This window comes from Xenia sp. Carnegie-2017, unplaced genomic scaffold, assembly GCF_021976095.1.
Source record: "Xenia sp. Carnegie-2017 unplaced genomic scaffold, XeniaSp_v1 HiC_scaffold_20, whole genome shotgun sequence".
In the NCBI taxonomy this organism is placed as follows: Eukaryota; Metazoa; Cnidaria; class Anthozoa; order Malacalcyonacea; family Xeniidae; genus Xenia; species Xenia sp. Carnegie-2017.
In genome coordinates, this window is record NW_025813483.1 from 9619370 (window position 1) to 9638024 (window position 18655).

At 38.2% G+C, this 18655-nt stretch overlaps 1 protein-coding gene across 1 annotated transcript; it reads left to right on the forward strand.

The window, feature by feature from the left end:
* The first annotated feature begins 3529 nt into the window (after positions 1–3529).
* LOC124442609 (T-box transcription factor T-like) lies at positions 3530–18451 on the forward strand. The gene is made up of 11 exons (XM_046993099.1): positions 3530–3635; positions 6911–7188; positions 7278–7324; positions 7672–7817; positions 9339–9609; positions 10880–11144; positions 12752–12892; positions 13241–13302; positions 14661–14716; positions 17229–17378; positions 17477–18451. Exons 5-11 carry the CDS (start codon positions 9380–9382, stop codon positions 17704–17706), a joined length of 1134 nt encoding a protein of 377 aa, XP_046849055.1. The 5' UTR covers positions 3530–3635; positions 6911–7188; positions 7278–7324; positions 7672–7817; positions 9339–9379; the 3' UTR covers positions 17707–18451.
* The last annotated feature ends 204 nt before the right edge of the window (positions 18452–18655 follow it).

The following is an 18655-nucleotide window of genomic DNA, read 5'->3' on the forward strand; positions in this document are numbered from 1 at the left end:
ATTTGTTACTTCTAGGTTCATAGAAACTACATTAATGTAATCTTACCGTCGAGGTGCCAGCAAGCGTTTGCTCCTAGGCTTTTATATACTCTATAACATTTCTTAAATTTTGTTCATCAACGACTTGTCCTTTTCGTCTTAAGTCCAAAGATCTGAAGCGGCGCTTCAACGTCCGTATAGACATCAGAATACCGGAGGTTTGCAAAAGTCTGACGATTGCCCCATACGGATAACCACGATTGAAATAACCTGTTATCAAGCGTGTAATGTTTTCCTCTGATAAACAATCATCACAGTACGTGTTTGATTCCGAGACTGAGCCGGAATTGTTGCCGCAACCAGGACAGCACATTAACCTTAATTTTAACCAGAATACGGGGAGCAATATCGTAAGCAACTTTGAAATAATTGATCACAGTGAAATCAATGAATTTTATTATGTACTCTGGAAGTTGGAACCATTAGAACTTTGAAAACAAAAACGATCAATTACGAGCAATTCCGAGTAAGCCGACACTGCAAGCGCCCGCAATCATATTTTGTGTGTGTATTTTTATTTTGTGTGTGTATTTTATTTTGTGTATTTTTATTTTGTATGTGTATTTTTATTTTTGTGTGTATTTTTATTTTGTGTGTATAATGTATTTTGTGTGTGTATTTTTATTTTGTGTGTGTATTTTTATTTTGTATGTGTATTTTTATTTTGTGTGTGTATTTTATTTTGTGTGTGTATAATGTATTTTGCGTGTATTTTTATTTTGTGTGTGTATAATGTATTTTGTGTGTGTATTTTTATTTTGTGTGTGTATTAATATTTTTATTTTGTGTGGTGGCCCTTGTGAGCCACCGTACTTGTGAGCCACCGTAGATTGGTACTTGGCAAGCAATGCTAAAATATTACATAGTCGGCAGAATGTCGTGTATATCAGTCTGCCAAAGAGTCTGTCATCTTGTAAGAGAGAAACGTGTTACCTATGTTCTTTAGACATATATCGCGTATTTTTCAAGCATTTTTAACTTATTAATGCAATTACGGCGAACGCGTTCGTAACATTTTTCAATGACCACTTTCCGACTTGCAGCTGATCTTAAAAATGAAATAGCTACATGTGTACAGTTGCCTGAAGATCGCCCTTCGAGGTGAAACCCTGAGTTGGTACAATATATCCTTAACTGTATGCATACAGACTTCAAAGACGATAATAGCGAGTTGATTGCATTTTTATAAAGTAAAGTCAGAAATATAGCTTTCGGACCACACTATGTGAGCATAGTAGAAAAGTTTACTTAAACAACCACTTCAAAGCAGATGGGGATACTTATATCTAGTAGTTCTTTGGATGCTGGAAATATTTTTGAAATGCCTTTGAAATGTATTGGAAATGAACTTGAGTTTTCGAGATGCCTAGGTATAGACATTTTACGAATATCGTGCAAATAAAATAAATACTATGTATAGTTAATTGCTTCCCAAAAGTTGAATGCCGTACTAATGGACTGCGATCATGCAAAGAAAACCAAATTTCGGAAATATATGTTTGATGAACTGAACACCAAAATGAAGAATCTAGTTGTGTAAGTGCATGAAATTACCAAAATATATCGGTCTTGTGGTTTGGTATCGAACGTTTAGGTTCCCATATACAGAAATTTTTATTCAATGGAAGTTTACGATCTAGTTTGATATGAGCAAAGAGGAGTAAGTTGAGTTTTAGTGCGTTAGTCGGTCATAGTTTGAATACTGGCTTGGTCCGAGAACTTTATACTTTTGAGGCTGTCGAATAGCTTGAATATATATCAGCCTGGCCATATTGAGATTAGTAATGATACGTTTGAAACGATGACTATATAGTATTTGATCTAGACCTCTTATGTAATGCGTGTAATGATTGCACGTGGTTGAATTGCGTATTTGATAGAAAGAACTGTTCGTGAATATGCAGGCAAACATAACTTGCATGGCAACTTGGGCGCACGGCTATCTCGTTGAAGCAGTAGGTCGATTCTAGCATCTTCTGCTTCGAATGGTTCTACTCAGCAGTTTGACACTTTTAATGGCCTCTACACGTACAATTCAAGAAAACTTTTTGCCTAAATATGCTGCTCATGTGTCGTCCCTTAGCGAAAATGCCGAACTTTACTTTGTAGCTGACATAGCAATCAACTCGCTATTATTTGTATTTATGTTTTGTTTGCTTAGCGGTTTGGCTAAACATCTTTGATATTTTAGCACCTGGTCGACGCCAGGCATTGCCTCACGTATCGCAAACTTTCTTCTAATTAAAACCGTTAGAGAGAATGAATAATTCTGGCCGCGAACATGTTTAACAGTTCGGTCTCGCGAAAAACACATTTTCCATTAGTGGTGTCTGGTTGAGTCTGCCTATCCGATTTCTCGTGTGCCTTGCTCATGTGAATTGTGAAACGGCTTTGTGGAACAATGAGGCGGCGAGGCCATTTCTTAAGACAGAGGCGCTTTTAAAGCGTTGTTTAATTTGACTAATGACGCGCTGTTTGGCGCCGATGTAAAACCAATTAAAAATGAATATGTTAATCACGTGTCGTTACGCTTTAAAAACATCAATAAAAACTTTCGTGGCGTTTGCAGTCGCGTTGCCTCCCATTATAAATTCGAAGGATACGTCGCCCGATTAAAACGCTCGTCTTGAATGTCTCTTCACACTCGCCCAATCGATGAGGACATTTCGACGTGCGAACCGTGATGAGGATTGGACGCGTCGAGACGCAATATTCGTTACACGTCACAACTGAAAGAACCGTCGAACGCGTGCAAAGCTCATGTATTTGAAACAATAGGACGGCAATTAGTACGATCTCCAAATAAAAAGAAAGCATTGTCAAAGTCTGCCCGCTAAATTATCGACCTCGTTTGCCCCGACTTGCTAAATTGCCGCTTCCTTCATTGATGCGTTATTGTTACTTGGACTTGCGACTACACCGCATAAATGACACATGCTCTCTACTCGATTCCCACTCCCCATCCCCCTTTCCGTCCGTGAAAACAATCTGGCAACGTGTTTGACGACAGTGCTCTTCGCACAATTTATTGTGGTCGCTCTCGAGAAATTCACTCCGTAGTTTCCTTTCACTAAAGGGGCAATTAAACTGTGAACGCTCGTTTTATCGCCGCACCTGCGCACCTGTTGACCTCATTTTCTTGTAATATGCACCCTAGTGACATTTTATTCGTTGGCACTGTATATTTAGTAAAAGGTGTTTGTTAGTTCGTTAGACTTTTAGCTAATGAAATTACTTGGGGTTAAGCTTTAGTCGGTAATTATTTTAGAAACGTCGCCCTCTGTTATGCACCTTTGCACCACGCTCGTTTCATCGCCGCACCTGTGCACCTGTTGACCTCATGCTCTTGTAATATGCACCCTAGTGACATTTTATTCGTTGACACTGTTTTTTTAGTAAAAAGTGTTTGTCAGCTCGTTAAACTTTTAGCTAATAAAAGTACTCGGGGTTAAGCTTTAATCGGAAATCATTTTAGAAACGTCGCCCTCTGATATGCGCCTCGCTCAGGATCACGACATTTGATGCGCGTCGCGGTGCCAAAACAAACAAGTTTTGCTGTTGATGTTTGCTCGCAAATATTTTCCAGGTATCATCAGGTACGATATTTTGTTGGATAGCCTTTGCAAACGATGGAATTTAGTTGTTGAATTTTTCATTGAGTTATGCATATATTGGCGACGAACAAAGGTTGTTTGCGCGCGCTTCCTAAAATTAGTCTCTGTTGATCATTGTGAAAGGGGAAATGGGTCATGGTAGAAAGGGGAAATACGGTCATGATAGAACACCTGAACAGTGTCTTGATAACGTTAGTGGGATTATAGTTGATATATAGATAAAAAGTTGCGAAAGGGTTCTTCATTCTTTGGATGATGAGAAAAAAACAGTTAGGTTAGAAAAACGCGATTTCCTTTTGTTGTCAATGGCAAAGATTGGGAGCCTTATGTGTGGGATAGATAGGGACAGTATAGGGATGCTTGTGTCTCACGGTAGCCCATTAGTTTTTATGGGATATTTCAAACAACTCCAGGATGACTCACGTCTCTTTTGCTTAAAAAACGAAGCACAGGTAGACATATTATTCATGCTATATAATGTTTGACGACAGGCAATGGCAATGTGACAAGATGTGAATCTTACCGCGACCATTTAAAGGCATCCGCGGTTAAAATGGCGACATTGCTCGTCGACTTAACGAGGTGCATGAATCTAGGCATAGGTTTCTAAATTGCCAAAGCAGATCAATGCAATTTTATCGATTGCAACATGTTGTTTGTAAACACTTTGTTGTTCTTTGTGTTGGCCGCCTGTTTGATCACGTGAGTTTTTTTGGTTTTAAGTGAACGTCTTGTTACATAAATTATAAACAGAATAACGTAGGCGACGATGAGCGAGCACTGGAGAACAAGAACATTCCTTGCACTCTCTGAATTATAAACTAAGATAACGTGTGTCAGTGTAGATAATGATGAATGAACAAAAGAGAACAAGAACATTCCTTGCACTCTCTAAAATATAAACTAAGATAATGTGTGTCATTGTTGGTAGTGATAAATTAACAACAGAGAACAGAACAGTCTTTACACTACCTAAGATATAAACTAAGATAACGTGTTTTAGTGTAGTTAGTGATGAATGAACAACAGAGAACGAGAACAGTCTTTACACTACCCAGAATATAAAGTTAGATAAATTGTGTTAGCTGTGATGAATGAACTACAAAGGACAAGAACAATGTTTGCACTACATAAAAAGAGAAAGTGAGATAACGTGTTGGTGTAGGTAGTCACAGAGAACGAGTGCAGTTTTTACAATACCCCAAAATAAGCAGTTTGTCAATTTAATTTATAATAAATACAACGAAAAGAACGAGAGCTTGAGGAAAATAATTTCTGACAAGAAACATAGGATTCCACACGAACTCCATCAATATAGGTAATATTATTCTGACAACACCAGCAAAAACTTTTTAAAATATATGACTTATGTGAAATTTAGGTTCATATACTTCCGAAATGCATTTGATGAGTGCATCAGGTAGCTAACTGGACGGTGAAAACTTAAATTTATAAATATCTCGTTAAACCGACTTTTTAATGTATTGTGGAGAAGTGTATAAATTCATATATTCTTGTAGTCTTCGTACTTAGCAAAATATTTTTACACGAATTATTTAATCTTCAAACTCATAGTTCACGCCCGCGCCAAGCCGCTTTAATTGAGAGTATATTGAGCTGTTTACGACGCAATTCTTTGCTTGATTATTGGAGTTTTAACATCCTCGTTTAGTAAAGGGATCGTCAATTAAACATTGCTCTGAAAAATTCGTAAAACACCCATGTGGTTTGCTTTTTGATTCGGCGAAAACGTCGAGAATCTTGCATGTTTGTCACATACAACTAGATAACAACCTTGGTGATTCTTCACAAGCTCACTGGGATTTTGTTCAGTATAACAGAAATTAACGTATACACATCTAGCGCGAAACGGTTTAACCGTCTGTACTTTTCCAGTCAACTTTAACAAGGCAATTATTTTCAATAACGTTATCCAAAAACTCGACTAAAATTCTTTTATATCGCAGAGTCGCATGAGTGAATAAGAACGGTTGGAAACAACAATATGCTTTTAGCGTATGCTTGTTTAATTTAAGTACATGTATACTTAAAGCGTGCATATGTACAAAAGAGCAATTGTATTACATTGTGAAGGAACTTGAACCAGTTCGCAGATGTTTTTGCACTTTATCACAAAATGTTCTCGAATATTCTCAACCCGGTAGTGTTTCCTTTTCTTCAGAACACGTGCTTTATTGCCATGACTCTTTTCGCGCAGTCAGCGAAGAAGATCTCAGTCATTATATGAGTGAGTCTACATTGAAAAGAAGGCAGTCATAGTCGGCACTTTGCACTATTAGCATGGCCGTGTTTCATTGCATCGAGGCGACGCTCAACCGTCAAAAGTACAAGAAAATTCTTTGCATATTTACACTATGTGAATATAATGTTATGTGGGTTTAGCACCGTCATGCTATGTCGAACGTCATTCGTCTTCTGATATGACGATCGAAATAGGTTTAAGTAAATGTCGACCTCGAGGTTTTGTTCGTGTTTCGTATATACATCGCGAGAACCGCTCGTCAGCTTTGTTTGCGATTTTGAAGTGTACAAACACGACACTCGTATAGAATATAACGAACCAAACTATATAACTGCAAAGGAAGAAAATGCCACAAATATGCGAATCATTTTTACTCATATAAGTAACTCTGAAGTACTTGTTGCTCCTTAGCCTCGTTTAGACGTGATGTTTAGAAATTAATTTGCTCGAAGAAGCACGACGTTCAAGTCCGAGTGCCTAGCGAAGTATGCATTTATAACAAGTACGGGTATAGCCTTTGTGACTTTATTTTTTTTCCGTTCGTACTTCATCGAGTAATTTGTCCTCATTTGGAATAGATGACGTCATTATGTATCACCGCCAACTGCATGCTGACGGAATTCCTCTGCAGTTTAAGTAGCGTTCGCCATTTGACTCGGTCATTACAACAGAATGCACACGGTTGCAAGCTGCATGACATTTTATTGTGCAATTTATAATGGAAAAACTTCAATGACGCCGATACTTTTTTTGCCTATGATAGCTTTAACGTGTTGACGATCCTTTGTCCCTAACCTTTTTATCGTTTCGGCCCTGTTGTTCATGGACCATTAAAATAGACCCCCTGCGTGCATGCGTGGACTCCTTTCTTTGCATTTTCGATTTTATTTTATTTTTCGAGTTTTGGAGGAAAAAAGTCGAACGCCATAGCTGCTAAGGCTATGGCGTACGTAGTCGGCCAAACAGTCGTTCAGCCTCGTTTTCTTCCTTCTAGATATTTCTTTCGCGCGTGGGAACGTACCGATATAGTTATAGCAGGAGATATCAATGCGTTAACTACTTTCTTGTACATTAAGAGGATCTCGTCCCAAACATGCAAATAGCTATCTCAAGTGGCCATGCGTTTTTTAGAGCATCTCAATTTCTTTTTGTCCAAGTAAATGGCGATGTGATATCGGGCATCGAAACTCTATGAACATTGCAAATGTAAGCTGTTTGAACATCCAATCAATTTTAGCTATATATAGCTACATATATATTTATATTGATGAGGTTTGTGCGTTTCCTACACTAATTTCTCCATCATTTTTCCCATCATTATAGTACATACATGCAGTGAAGTGTTTTCTATTTAATTGCAGGTCGGGACTTTTGATGCTTGTGTAACACAGACGCGATTTTTTTCATGGTGGGCGATTTGTCCCTCAAGTTCCTTGTCACTTGTTAAAAGTTTCTGATAGATTTCATAAACGTTCTATCATAGCTCTTTTAGCGTGTATTTTACACCAAAGTGCGCTAGATTTACGGGTGGCCGTCACTTTAGCGCGTGCGTTAGACTTTTAGCTGTTGAGAATCGTTACACCAGTATAATGCGTCACCGGACGGCAAACAATACCACTACATGTTTGTCGTTTCACATGCTTGCTTGTGCAATATAAACCACCGTGACGCGTTCAAAGAATACCTTCGAGCTAAAGATCTCGATCGTGTGTAATTAGAACCAAGTCTATAGCATAAGTGTCTTTGTCTCAATAGTGAAAATGGAGCAGGTCGATGTGAGATAGGCCGTGGTTTTTTTGTTCGCGCGTGCTGGTCTATTGCACGCTCTCGAAAGAAAGTAGCAGTGGTCTAGCGAAGCTGCATACGTATTCAATCCAAGTGTTGGAGGAACTTTTTTGAAGGTAAACTCTTCTTCTTTTTGCAATTACAAAAATTGTTCTTCGTACGCGTTTTTTGCGGAAGACAGTTGTTTCTGTATGTCGGTCGTAACTTAAAAATTTCCGCTGTCAAGCATCACAAAGATAGCTAATGTCTCTAAAGAAAATTTTTTCACGAATTTCCGTCAAGTGCGCTCAAGCCGTCTTTATATAAAACTACCTCTTGTACATCGAATCTTTTTAATTATGATCAGCTCATTAACGTTTCCATTCGGTCCGCGCGAAAAACAAATACAGCAAGCGCAGAACAATTCAAACAAGCTTTGAATGAGAAATGTTTCGCATTGTGTCGCGTGTGTCAACAGTCGTAAATTAAAAATCAAACAACCCATAATTTCCCGATGTATCGCAGAGTTTGGTGCGACAAACTGCGTTCAAACTGTGTAAATGCAAGCGGCGAAAGCGGGAATCCCATGAGCGGCCTCTTCTTTCATACTTGGTGTGAATTGGAGGATATTGCTTGAATGACAGTGGATGTAATGTCGCTACAACGAATCAACTCCTTCCTTGTAATGCGCTGAACGGCTTTTTCCGCGTATATACGTATGTTCAAACACATTCATGGCGGCTAATTAGGAGCAATACCTTCTTCGGCCAATCGCAAGTAATTGCGGCTAATATTAGATGGCGCGCGTCGGCTTTCCATGTTATAACTTTGTTTCGTGCATGCACAACGTCCAGTATCTCTCACTTAATTAGTACGCGAACAATCGTTGCTCACGTTTCATCGTGGAACGCATATACATCGTGGAGATAAAAAAAAATTCACATACTTTGGTCGGCTTATTTTCAAGTTTAAAGTGCCTTGTCACTTGGTCGTTGAAGCGATTAACACTAGAAAGCGGTAGGCTCGCAGCGCGTTCGAGTCACCTCAGGGCCATTCGATTTACTCGGCATCCAGATCAACGCAACAACGTTCTCCGACTCGTAATATTAAATTCGAGTGCGTCGTTTTTTTTTCATTCAGCGAGCTCGATTCGGGTGTATTTGTGCAAAGCTGCAATTACGACGTTATAGCAAACAACATCAAAGACATTTCCGCACAATTTTATAATCCGGACGATTGTGTTTGAAGAACGTCTTTAATTTGGACAGTCCTTGCAATTGCGTCGGTGTATTAGATACACTGGCGATTTTATATCCGCCGTCGCGTCGATGTTTAAGGGAATATGTCAATATCTTAACGTTCCCTTCTTGTGAACAACCATTGCTCTTGCGAAATTACTCACGATACCTTACAGCCCGTGTGAATCGAACGCTCGTGTCCTAACCGTTTTCTATTTCGTGTGTGTAGACTGCTTGTTGAAGTGCTTTTGCGAGTGTTCGTCTCTGGTGGAATTTTAAACGTCCAAAGACTTCAAACTTTTAGTCGGGCGAATTCGGCGTTATACGTCTGGTTTAGCTCTCCTGGCGTTACGCAAAAGCATTTTGCTTCTCTTTGACGCAATCGCAAAGCAATTTAAAGGCAATTTGTCTTTTTCGCAGTCAGGTCATAAGCGGTTTGCTGAGTAGAACACTCGTCCAAGATGAAGTCCACGGGATTTACAGTCAGTCATATCTTGGACAACGTAGAACCGGAGCACGTTAGCGAAAGGAAAAACGAAACTCGTAAACCAGTGAATGACAGAGTGTCGTCCGCGCAACAACAGCTATCGCCCGGCGTGGAAATGAAACTTAACATTGTACTTCAAGAAGCCGATCTTTGGAAGAAGTTTCACTCGTTAATGAACGAGATGATAGTGACGAAGAACGGACGGTGAGTTAGAGTGAGGTTTTCCGCCATTTGTGAAAGTAAATTTGCCATCAAAATCATTTTTAAAGTGCATGGAAAGAGTAGGCATTGGTATATCCTGTAGCCCGAGAGGTGTGTACTTCAATGCGTGTCTATTTGGTAAAACTGCGGTGGGCTTCAGTGTTGCATACTCTTTGCACAGGATTTTATATGAACGAAATATACATCGTGTATGTATGTCAGTAATGGCTGGGATATTTATCTGAGAAAACGAAAACAGTTTTTAATGCCATCTAAAATATGAACTAAGATGCCGTGATGAATGAACGACTGAGAACAAGAACTATCTTTACATTTTCTAAAATTTAAAATAAGATAACGTGTATCTGTGAAGGTTATGATGATTGAAGAACAGAAAACGAGAACTATCTCTACACAAACTAAAATATAAACTAAGATAACGTGTGTCAGTGTAGGTAGTGATGAATGAACAACGGAAAATGAGAACAGTCTTTACACTACGTAAAATACAAACTAAGATAACTTGTGTCAATGCTGGTAGTGATGAATGAATAAAAGAGAACGAGAAAAGTCTTTACACTACCTAAAATATAAACTAAGATAACGTGTGTCAGTGCTGGTAGTGATGAATGAACAACAGATAACTAGAACAGTCTTTACACTTGATAAAATATAAACGAAGTTAACGTGTTTCAATGTAGATAGTGATAAATGAACAACGCGGAACGAAAACAGTCGTCATTTTAGACTGAAACAACAGCAAAATGTCTTCCTGGACAAAGGATGTTTTAATTAAATTTCGTACCGTTATATCTTTGTTTAATTTCCGATTTTCTGGCATCTTTCAAGAACGGAACTGTCTGCTCTCTCGCTAAGCCGCTGATTCATATTCGCATACATTTGACATTTCCGTTGGTACTTACGCTTTTGTACGGATTTTCGGTGTATCGCTTTTTATCAATTATTGTAGCTGCGATTGTGTGCTTGGTGACAAATATTTTAGGATTCTGGTGCGATTATGTTCTACGATGTTTTTTATGGTTTATAATTATATCGTAAAGACCGTTCTCGTTCTCTGTTGTTCTCGTTCATCACTACACCGACACACGTACTCTTAGTTTTTATTTATATACTGTAAAGACTGTTTTCTTTATCTGTTATTCATAGCTCACACATTTTTTGATTTCGAAAAGCCTTGAAAACCCTGTTTTCGTGGTTGTCCTCTTCTAAATCGTACAAACCATTCTCTCACTCTTTCTTTCTCGGAAAACAGGAGAATGTTTCCAGTCATCAAAATATCCGTAAATGGTTTGGACCCGCAGTCAATGTACTCGTTCCTGCTTGATTTTGTTCCAGTCAGCGATACAAGATGGAAATACGTAAACGGAGAATGGATTCCTGGCGGGAAAGCAGAACCGTCAAGTCCGAGCAATCTTTATCTGCATCCCGACTCACCAAACTTTGGATCCCACTGGATGAGGCAATCAATTTCATTTTCAAAGGTTAAGCTGACAAACAAGCAAAATTCTAATGGACAGGTAGGCGATGCATGCATGCAGCTGCCCCGTTTTTGGTAAAATGAATCGCGATATGTTGAGAAGTATCGATCTGTTTGCACTAAAGGGCTATTTTTCATTTGCAAAAATGGCAAACAATGTTTTACTTGAAGTCTGAAAGCTTAGAAAAGAGTCGTTTTATCTACCACCGAGTTTCTCTTTTGTCGCTTCAAAAAGGGAAGTCTGAATCCCCTCCCTCGAATTCAATCAAAGATTCTGTGAAAACTACCGTAAAAGCTTAAAGCGCTGCTTTTTGACAAATCGGAGCAATGTTAGAGAAAAGCAAACATTCGCGGATGCTCCGTTACATTTGCAACATGCATGAATAGCGATGTTGTTAAAGAGCTTTAGTTAATACACAAACTTTTTGTTTACATCTTGAATTATGTTAATTGCGTGGTGGAAACATTTTACTAGTAATATTTTGTCTGTAATTGCACTATTTTTTGACGTGTCTTTAAGAAAAAATTTTTGCAAAAGTGCCTGTGAGTGTGAGACTTTTTTTTCATTTTCCACAGACATTGGGCGAATATTGCCACGGCAACCGCGCGATGACCTGCTTTTTAGAGTCGATCAATTTTTCTGTTGTTTGTTTGTCACACAAAACATTGCATGGCCAAACACTCCAGCATACAGCTTGCATGGTATATGATGTGGAAAACTGTCGAGCAATGACTTGTTTCTCGTGATTTTTTGTCCGGGAAAGAAATTTCCATTTAACGGCACTATAGACATATTTTTCACGTACAGCCGTGAAAACGTCGCGTTTTTTCCCGAGAGCATCATCCGAAGCGATTCTCGATGCATCGTTTTATCGTGTCCACGTTAAAAGTATCGCGTATAGCAGGTATATGCAAGGGTGAACAAACAGTCATTGTTCTCTTTCTGGTGGTTCGAAAGTTCTCTCGTGTTTTGAATATAAAAGATGTTTTTCACCTCGAGGGCACCGTTTGCAAACACGTGTTTGTATTCTAAATTGTCTCATCTCCCTTCCTGTCGTTATTGTCTTTGCTCGTGTACCTGCTTAAATAGGTTGTTTATTTTTTTTTTCTCGAAAATCTCGAGTGCTCTTCATTCATTTAATGTGCAGGCATATTCTTTTTTGGACTCGGCTTGCATTCATGGGAATCTCTTTCTATATGCCAGCATGTGGCTAGCTAGTTTCTTTGTTTTCTGTTTGAAGTGATCTTAAGTCGTTGAATGGGTTGGACAAAATTTTAACTTGTTGCGTGGCGATTCTATTTCATTTTGCATTTTCCTTCGACTTTCGAGAAACAGGTGGTAGCTAGGCCGTTTCTACCACGCTTTAGAGACAAAATAACACACGTGTTTTTTTTTTCTTCGTTCGAACTAACCGTTGTGACAAAGCAAACTGCTCTGAAATCTTCCCATTTCGAAACGAAAACTGAAGTACGCTCCATTGCTCTTTAATCTTCTTGATGAAGAAGACGAAATTGTAGCTCTCTCCGCAATTTGGGAACGTTGCAAACAGACCCGATACTGTTTTAACGAGGCCTGACTTTTCATTGATCAAACACGAAGGTATCCACAAAGCATTACGTGCTTAATATATCACACTATTCCTCTAGATCATGCTGAACTCCCTGCATAAGTACGAACCTCGAGTTCACATCATGAAAGTTGGTTCTTCGTACGAACAACAAACTGTATTGACCCATTCATTCGCCGAAACACAATTTGTCGCTGTTACAGCCTATCAAAATGAAGAGGTATGCCTTGCAGGCGGAAAAATTTACTCTTTACAATATTCAACATCGCGTATTTTCGCAATTTAAGTGTATTTTCTTCGAATTGTCCTTTGCTTGCATGTGAAGCGAAAGGCGTTTAAAATGCATAAACCAATTACGTTTAGCTACGGACTTATCCTTACAAACTCACGAGGATTTTTTCCTGGAATGTCAACTGTAATTGTATCTGGTTTTGTTTATATAACAATGTGTCCACATAATCATAAAGAAGATGAATCAATTCATTCGAAATATACAATTTCTTAAACTACGAGTTTCGTTGGAATAACTTTGAATTAAAACGTCTCTTCGTTACTTTTCGTCTTTTAGATAACATCGTTGAAAATCAAATTCAATCCCTTCGCCAAAGCTTTCCTGGACGCCAAAGAAAGGTGAGACTGATGAAAATCACAAAGTAAAATCGTATTACTGCGTGCTACATAGATATATTTACAGCACATTGTCCCTTTCAAAATCACGTCAAATGTGTAAAAAGAGATTTTTAAAGTGTTTATCCATTGTGTTGTGTTTCTTTGAAGTTTTTGTCATTCCATGGTGCTTTCGTTCTTTCACCAAAAAGTTCCACGTTGTATGTTCTTTCATATATTCATGGAACAACTAAAATTGACAGCTATGGCTTAAGTCCCTTTACTTTACTTTAAAAGAATTGTGTATTTCTAAAAATAGAACTTCATTTTTTTGAAATTAGCCGCATCGGATTCAACTGTTTTAGAACAATCGTCGTACATCTAGACGTCTTCTTGTTTTTTGGTGGTTTTTTGCGATGTCTTTGTCGCACTTTTGTCAGTTCTCGTTCTTCTACAGTTTCCCTACTTCTTCTGTCAGTTCTCTTACTTCTTCTGTCAGTTCTCTTACTTCTTCTGTCATTTCCACTACTTCTTCTGTCAGTTCTTTTACTTCTTACTTCTTCTGTCAGTTCTTTTACTTCTTCTGTCAGTTCTTTATTCTTCTTAGACTTCTTCTGTTTTCTTCTTCTTCATTTCTTCTTTTAGTTCTTTTACTTCTTCTGTCAGTTTTCTTCTGAGTTCTCTACTTCTTCTTCTTTACTTCTTCTTCTTTACTTCTTCTTCATTTCGTACTTCTTCTTCTTCTGCCTTCTTTTTCTTCTTCCAGTTCTTCTTCTTGTTCTCCTACTTCTTCTTCTCTCCTTCTGTCAGTTCTTTTCTTTTTCTTAAGTTCTTCTTCTTTTTTCTTCATTTTTCTTTCATTTATCTTCTGATTTATACTTCTGTCAGTTATTTTGTTCAGACCTGGTACTTGTTTCAGTTCTCGTATTTGTTTTGTCAGATCTCGTCCTTTTTGTGGTGTAACATCTTGCACTTGATGTAATGTCAAATTTTGTACTTGTTCTGCTTTCAAACGTCGTACTTGTTCTGCTTTCAAACGTCGTACTTGTTCTGCTTTCAAACTTCGTACTTGTTCTGTTTTCAAAAACTTCGTACTTGTTCTACTTTCAAACTTCGTACTTGTTCTGCTTTCAAACTTCGTACTTGCTCTGCTTTCAAACTTCGTACTTGTTCTGCTTTCAAACTTCGTACTTGCTCTGCTTTCAAACTTCGTACTTGTTTTACTTTCAAACTTCGTACTTGCTCTGCTTTCAAACTTCGTACTTGTTTTGCTAGCAGATCTGGTACTTGTTCTCCCAGCTGATTACTTGCTGTTGATACTATAGAATCTCGTGCTTATTGTGATCATTGTCGAGTAATAATTTGGGTTTTTTCCACCGCAGGCACGAGCACAAAGAAACGGAGACAGTGCAGGAAAGTCAGGCAAACTGTCCAACTTGTAAGTAATTTATGTAGAAATAATGCGTACTGAGATAATGATCGAGAATCAATATCCGACAATAGAAACTTTTTGCTTTTCGACACAACGAGAAATATAGCTTGCTAGTGTTGGTTTTACTAGATCACATATTAGTTCACACAATGAGTTTTCTGACAAGCAGCTGTTGCTGAGGAAAAATCAATAATTTCTCGGCGTCCTAGGGGCAGTAGTCAAGTTAGTCATTTAACTTTTTCAACTTTCCTTTGCGCATAATGTAAGCCATAATTAATATACGTCTCTTATTTATAAATACCGCCCACTCCTATTCACAGTTCTTGTACAGATTTAATTGCGAGAAAACATGTAGATCTGGTGGGTGCTCCTCGCTTCCCGCTGATTTAATTTATCGCTTAACAAAACAAGTATTTTGCAGCTATATGCTGCTCTTAATGTTTATCCAAACACACGAAACATTTCTTCAAAGATTTGCCGACTCGTGTCGGCATCGGTTCCGGGTTCTGCCGAAGAGTAGTTTGTCGCCAGGCAGTCGCTGTTTGTCGAAGGAGCAAAAGTGAACCGCTATATTCAATCATTTGTAAGACCTATTTACCGCCTGAATATCAAGTGCTGTGCCCTGTATAGAAACCGCCAGTTTCCAATACGGTAATTAGCGTCAATATACACAGAGTCGGCTGTTGTGAAGAGAGCGTGCATATGTACTAAAGTTTTAATGAAATGAGCAGGCTCCATTTTGCTTGAAAACCACGTTTGGGAAGGTGATTATCATTATCGAACCTCGTCATTAATAACGAGGTTAGAAAAAAATACATTCCTTGCCACCTTGCCGGTCTATGGGGAGTTAAGGAGATGTCTTTAGCATAGAAACAGTGAAAATTTTCAACGTTCATAACTTCAAAAGTATTATTTTGTCAAGGAAGTTTTAACTCATTCAAAACATACTTCCTCACCAATGGGACAAATTATTAGAACATAGTCAGCATTAAGAGAACATAGTCCTTTCCTGACAGACAATTCAATCAGATATAGAACGAACGAAAAACGCAATTGTTTCAAAGAATCCAAATTTAGTTCGGTCAGCAAGATGACGCGAAGCTCGATTTCGTTTTATGTTAGAGGACAAGCAAAACGTGAAATTGTCGTAACGAAATTCCTGCGTTCGTTTTATCGTAAAAATCACTCAAGTGGGAAAACTCGCCGCCATTTAGAAAATAGATTTTCTTATGTATTCCTATGAGGGGGCTCTTTAATCAGCATGGGACCCACAATCTCTTCCGTTGACGTTGTAGAATTAGAGAGAATTCCGGATCTGCTTGTATGCTAAGAATTTCTCCATGCTGATGAGCAATTCTTATGATGCGGTTAGACACACTTTCGAATAGTAAAAAGTCTCTCGTGTAGCTTCAAGATAAAAATAGATCACTTAATGCTGTTATGTTGAGGCAGTTTAATAAAATTTCATTAATTCCAAGCGGGTTTGTTAGAACCGACAAAACCACAAACTTTGCATTGTCGGTAAACGGAGTTTTTGATCTCGTAAATGACTAAACGCATTGTACGGTGGATGTTTTAATTTGCCCGAAAACGTTGATCAGACTTCTTTCAAACAGTGTAATTTCTTTTGTACACACACTAACATAAATTTAATTGCTGTTTATCTGCCGAGTCTCATGACGTTTGTTGTCGAGCTAATTAGTTGTACTTTACTTTAAGGCAAAAAAATCATTTTATGAACTGACTTTTTCTGTTAAATATTAGGTTCCGATCTTAAAACTTAAGTCGAAAAATTGAATGTATTCATAATTTTAGTCCTTCGTGAGTGATCCGACGTCGAAACGGAAGTGTTTCTATTTCCACTCATGTTTAGCGTTTTGGTCGAATTTAGATCGGATCCTTCGGTCTGGTGTCTATCAGGATTGATTAGATGTTGAAACTTGAGTCATTATATACTCCAGTCTACTATCAGAAATGATATCACGTTAAACTTATTCTTATATACCTCAATCAAGTGTCTTCATCAGGAATGAATTGATGGTGAAACATAAGTCCTTATATACTATAGTCTAGTGTCTTCATCAGGAGTGGTCCGATGTCGAAACTTGTGTCTATGTATAATACTCCAGTCTAGTGTCTTCATCAGGAGTGGTCTGATGTTGAAACTTGTGTCCTTACATACTCCAGTCTAGTGTCTGCAACAGAAATGATTGGACGTTGAAACTTGTATCCTTATATATTTCAGTTTAACGTCATCAGGTCGAAACCGGAGTCTTAGATAAACAAGTTTAGCGTCTTGCTCACGTTTTATGTATTTCATATTTCATGCAGTGATTTCTAAAGTCTATTATTATCTGATGTTATGATTGAAATCTGTTTCAATCTCTTGTTTAGTAACTTTTATCAGAACGATTACATTTTGCGATCCTTCAATCTATGGTGGTCTGATTTTAAGTCTCCAAATATAGTCCATCGGCGTGAAATTTTATGTTTATGCACTCTCGTTATTCTTTCACAGATAGTTGGCTATGTTCGTCAGGCATGCATTCAGCCAATCACAGCTCACATCATCACAGATTCCACTCGTGTGATCGATTTTCGTTACGTAATCATCGTTCCAATCCATACAATAGTTCGTTTGTGAAGCGGCCACAATTTCCCTCTCCAGGTACGTAAACTGATGGTATATAACTTGGATTAATTTTTATCGCGTTTCCAGCAGAATCTGGAAACACGATAAAACGGACATTCACTTTTTAACAATAGGATCATCTCACCCTTACTACGAGGCGCAATCGTCCCATTTTGAATTTCTCTCAAGAGCGACTTGTGATCCGCATAATCCATTATGGATCCCTGCTACCACTTCGTCTTCTTTACCCGAAAGTATTCGCTATCATCATCACAGCGAATTGAGCAAACTCACGCCCCCGGCATTTGGCATCGGGGGTCACATTCCGACATTAGCTTCAGCCGGATTCGGACACTGGACATAGTATCTCAACCGAAATTATGCGACATCTTTCCTTAATTTTGGCGTACATAAAACTTGAAAGAGTCAATACAGATTATATAACAATAATTTTTAATGTATTCCTGTATAGTAGCTGTGGGATTTTATTATCAACGCAAGCGCCTAACATCGACATACATATCATATCACATATAACTATCATACTGATCATCTCCTTTGATTTTGTGTTAGCGCTGTCAGTTGTGGATCCGCGATGGTTTTGTTGGGGTACTCTAGTGTGAATTTGATTTCAGTGGCTAGTGGTTGCCGTAACATGTTGTCAAATTTTGTTTTTTTCATTATGATTGGGAGATTTTTAGAAGTGCGCTCCATTAGCTTTTACTCCATTTATTTTTGCAAATCAGTACCACACCTCGCACCCCTCCTGAATTCATCTCTTGGCGTTACGGACGCCTTTGATTCACCACACAGCCACAGAATAGACTCGGCCATTTCAGGAAACTGAGGGAAATGCCAACCATTTTGAATGTATCCAGGGAACAGCAAGTGCAGGGAGTGATTGCTCCCGCTTTCTGCCCCGACCGAGTGGCGAGTCAATGTCAGTATAGCATTCACACAAAAATCATTGGAGATGATGATATTCTGTGTGTTAGTGTCATGTGATATGAACAATCATGCTACTGCAACGAAGTCTTGTAAATAGATTAAAAATGTAATTTTACTTAGTATTTGTTGGTATTTATGGTAAATGATCTTATATTGCTCAATTCGACGTCCATCCTTTTTGCGTCGTTTCTGATTGGCTTATTTTCTTTACGCTGTGATTTTTATAATTGCTAGCATTCGTAAAAATGATGTTCGAAACAATTTACGAAGAAAATTTACTCGAGAGTTCACCGTAGAAAAAGATGTGCATTTTTCTCATTCAATGTCGGGAGTTTGTTGTAACATAATTTGGTTTACAACATGTT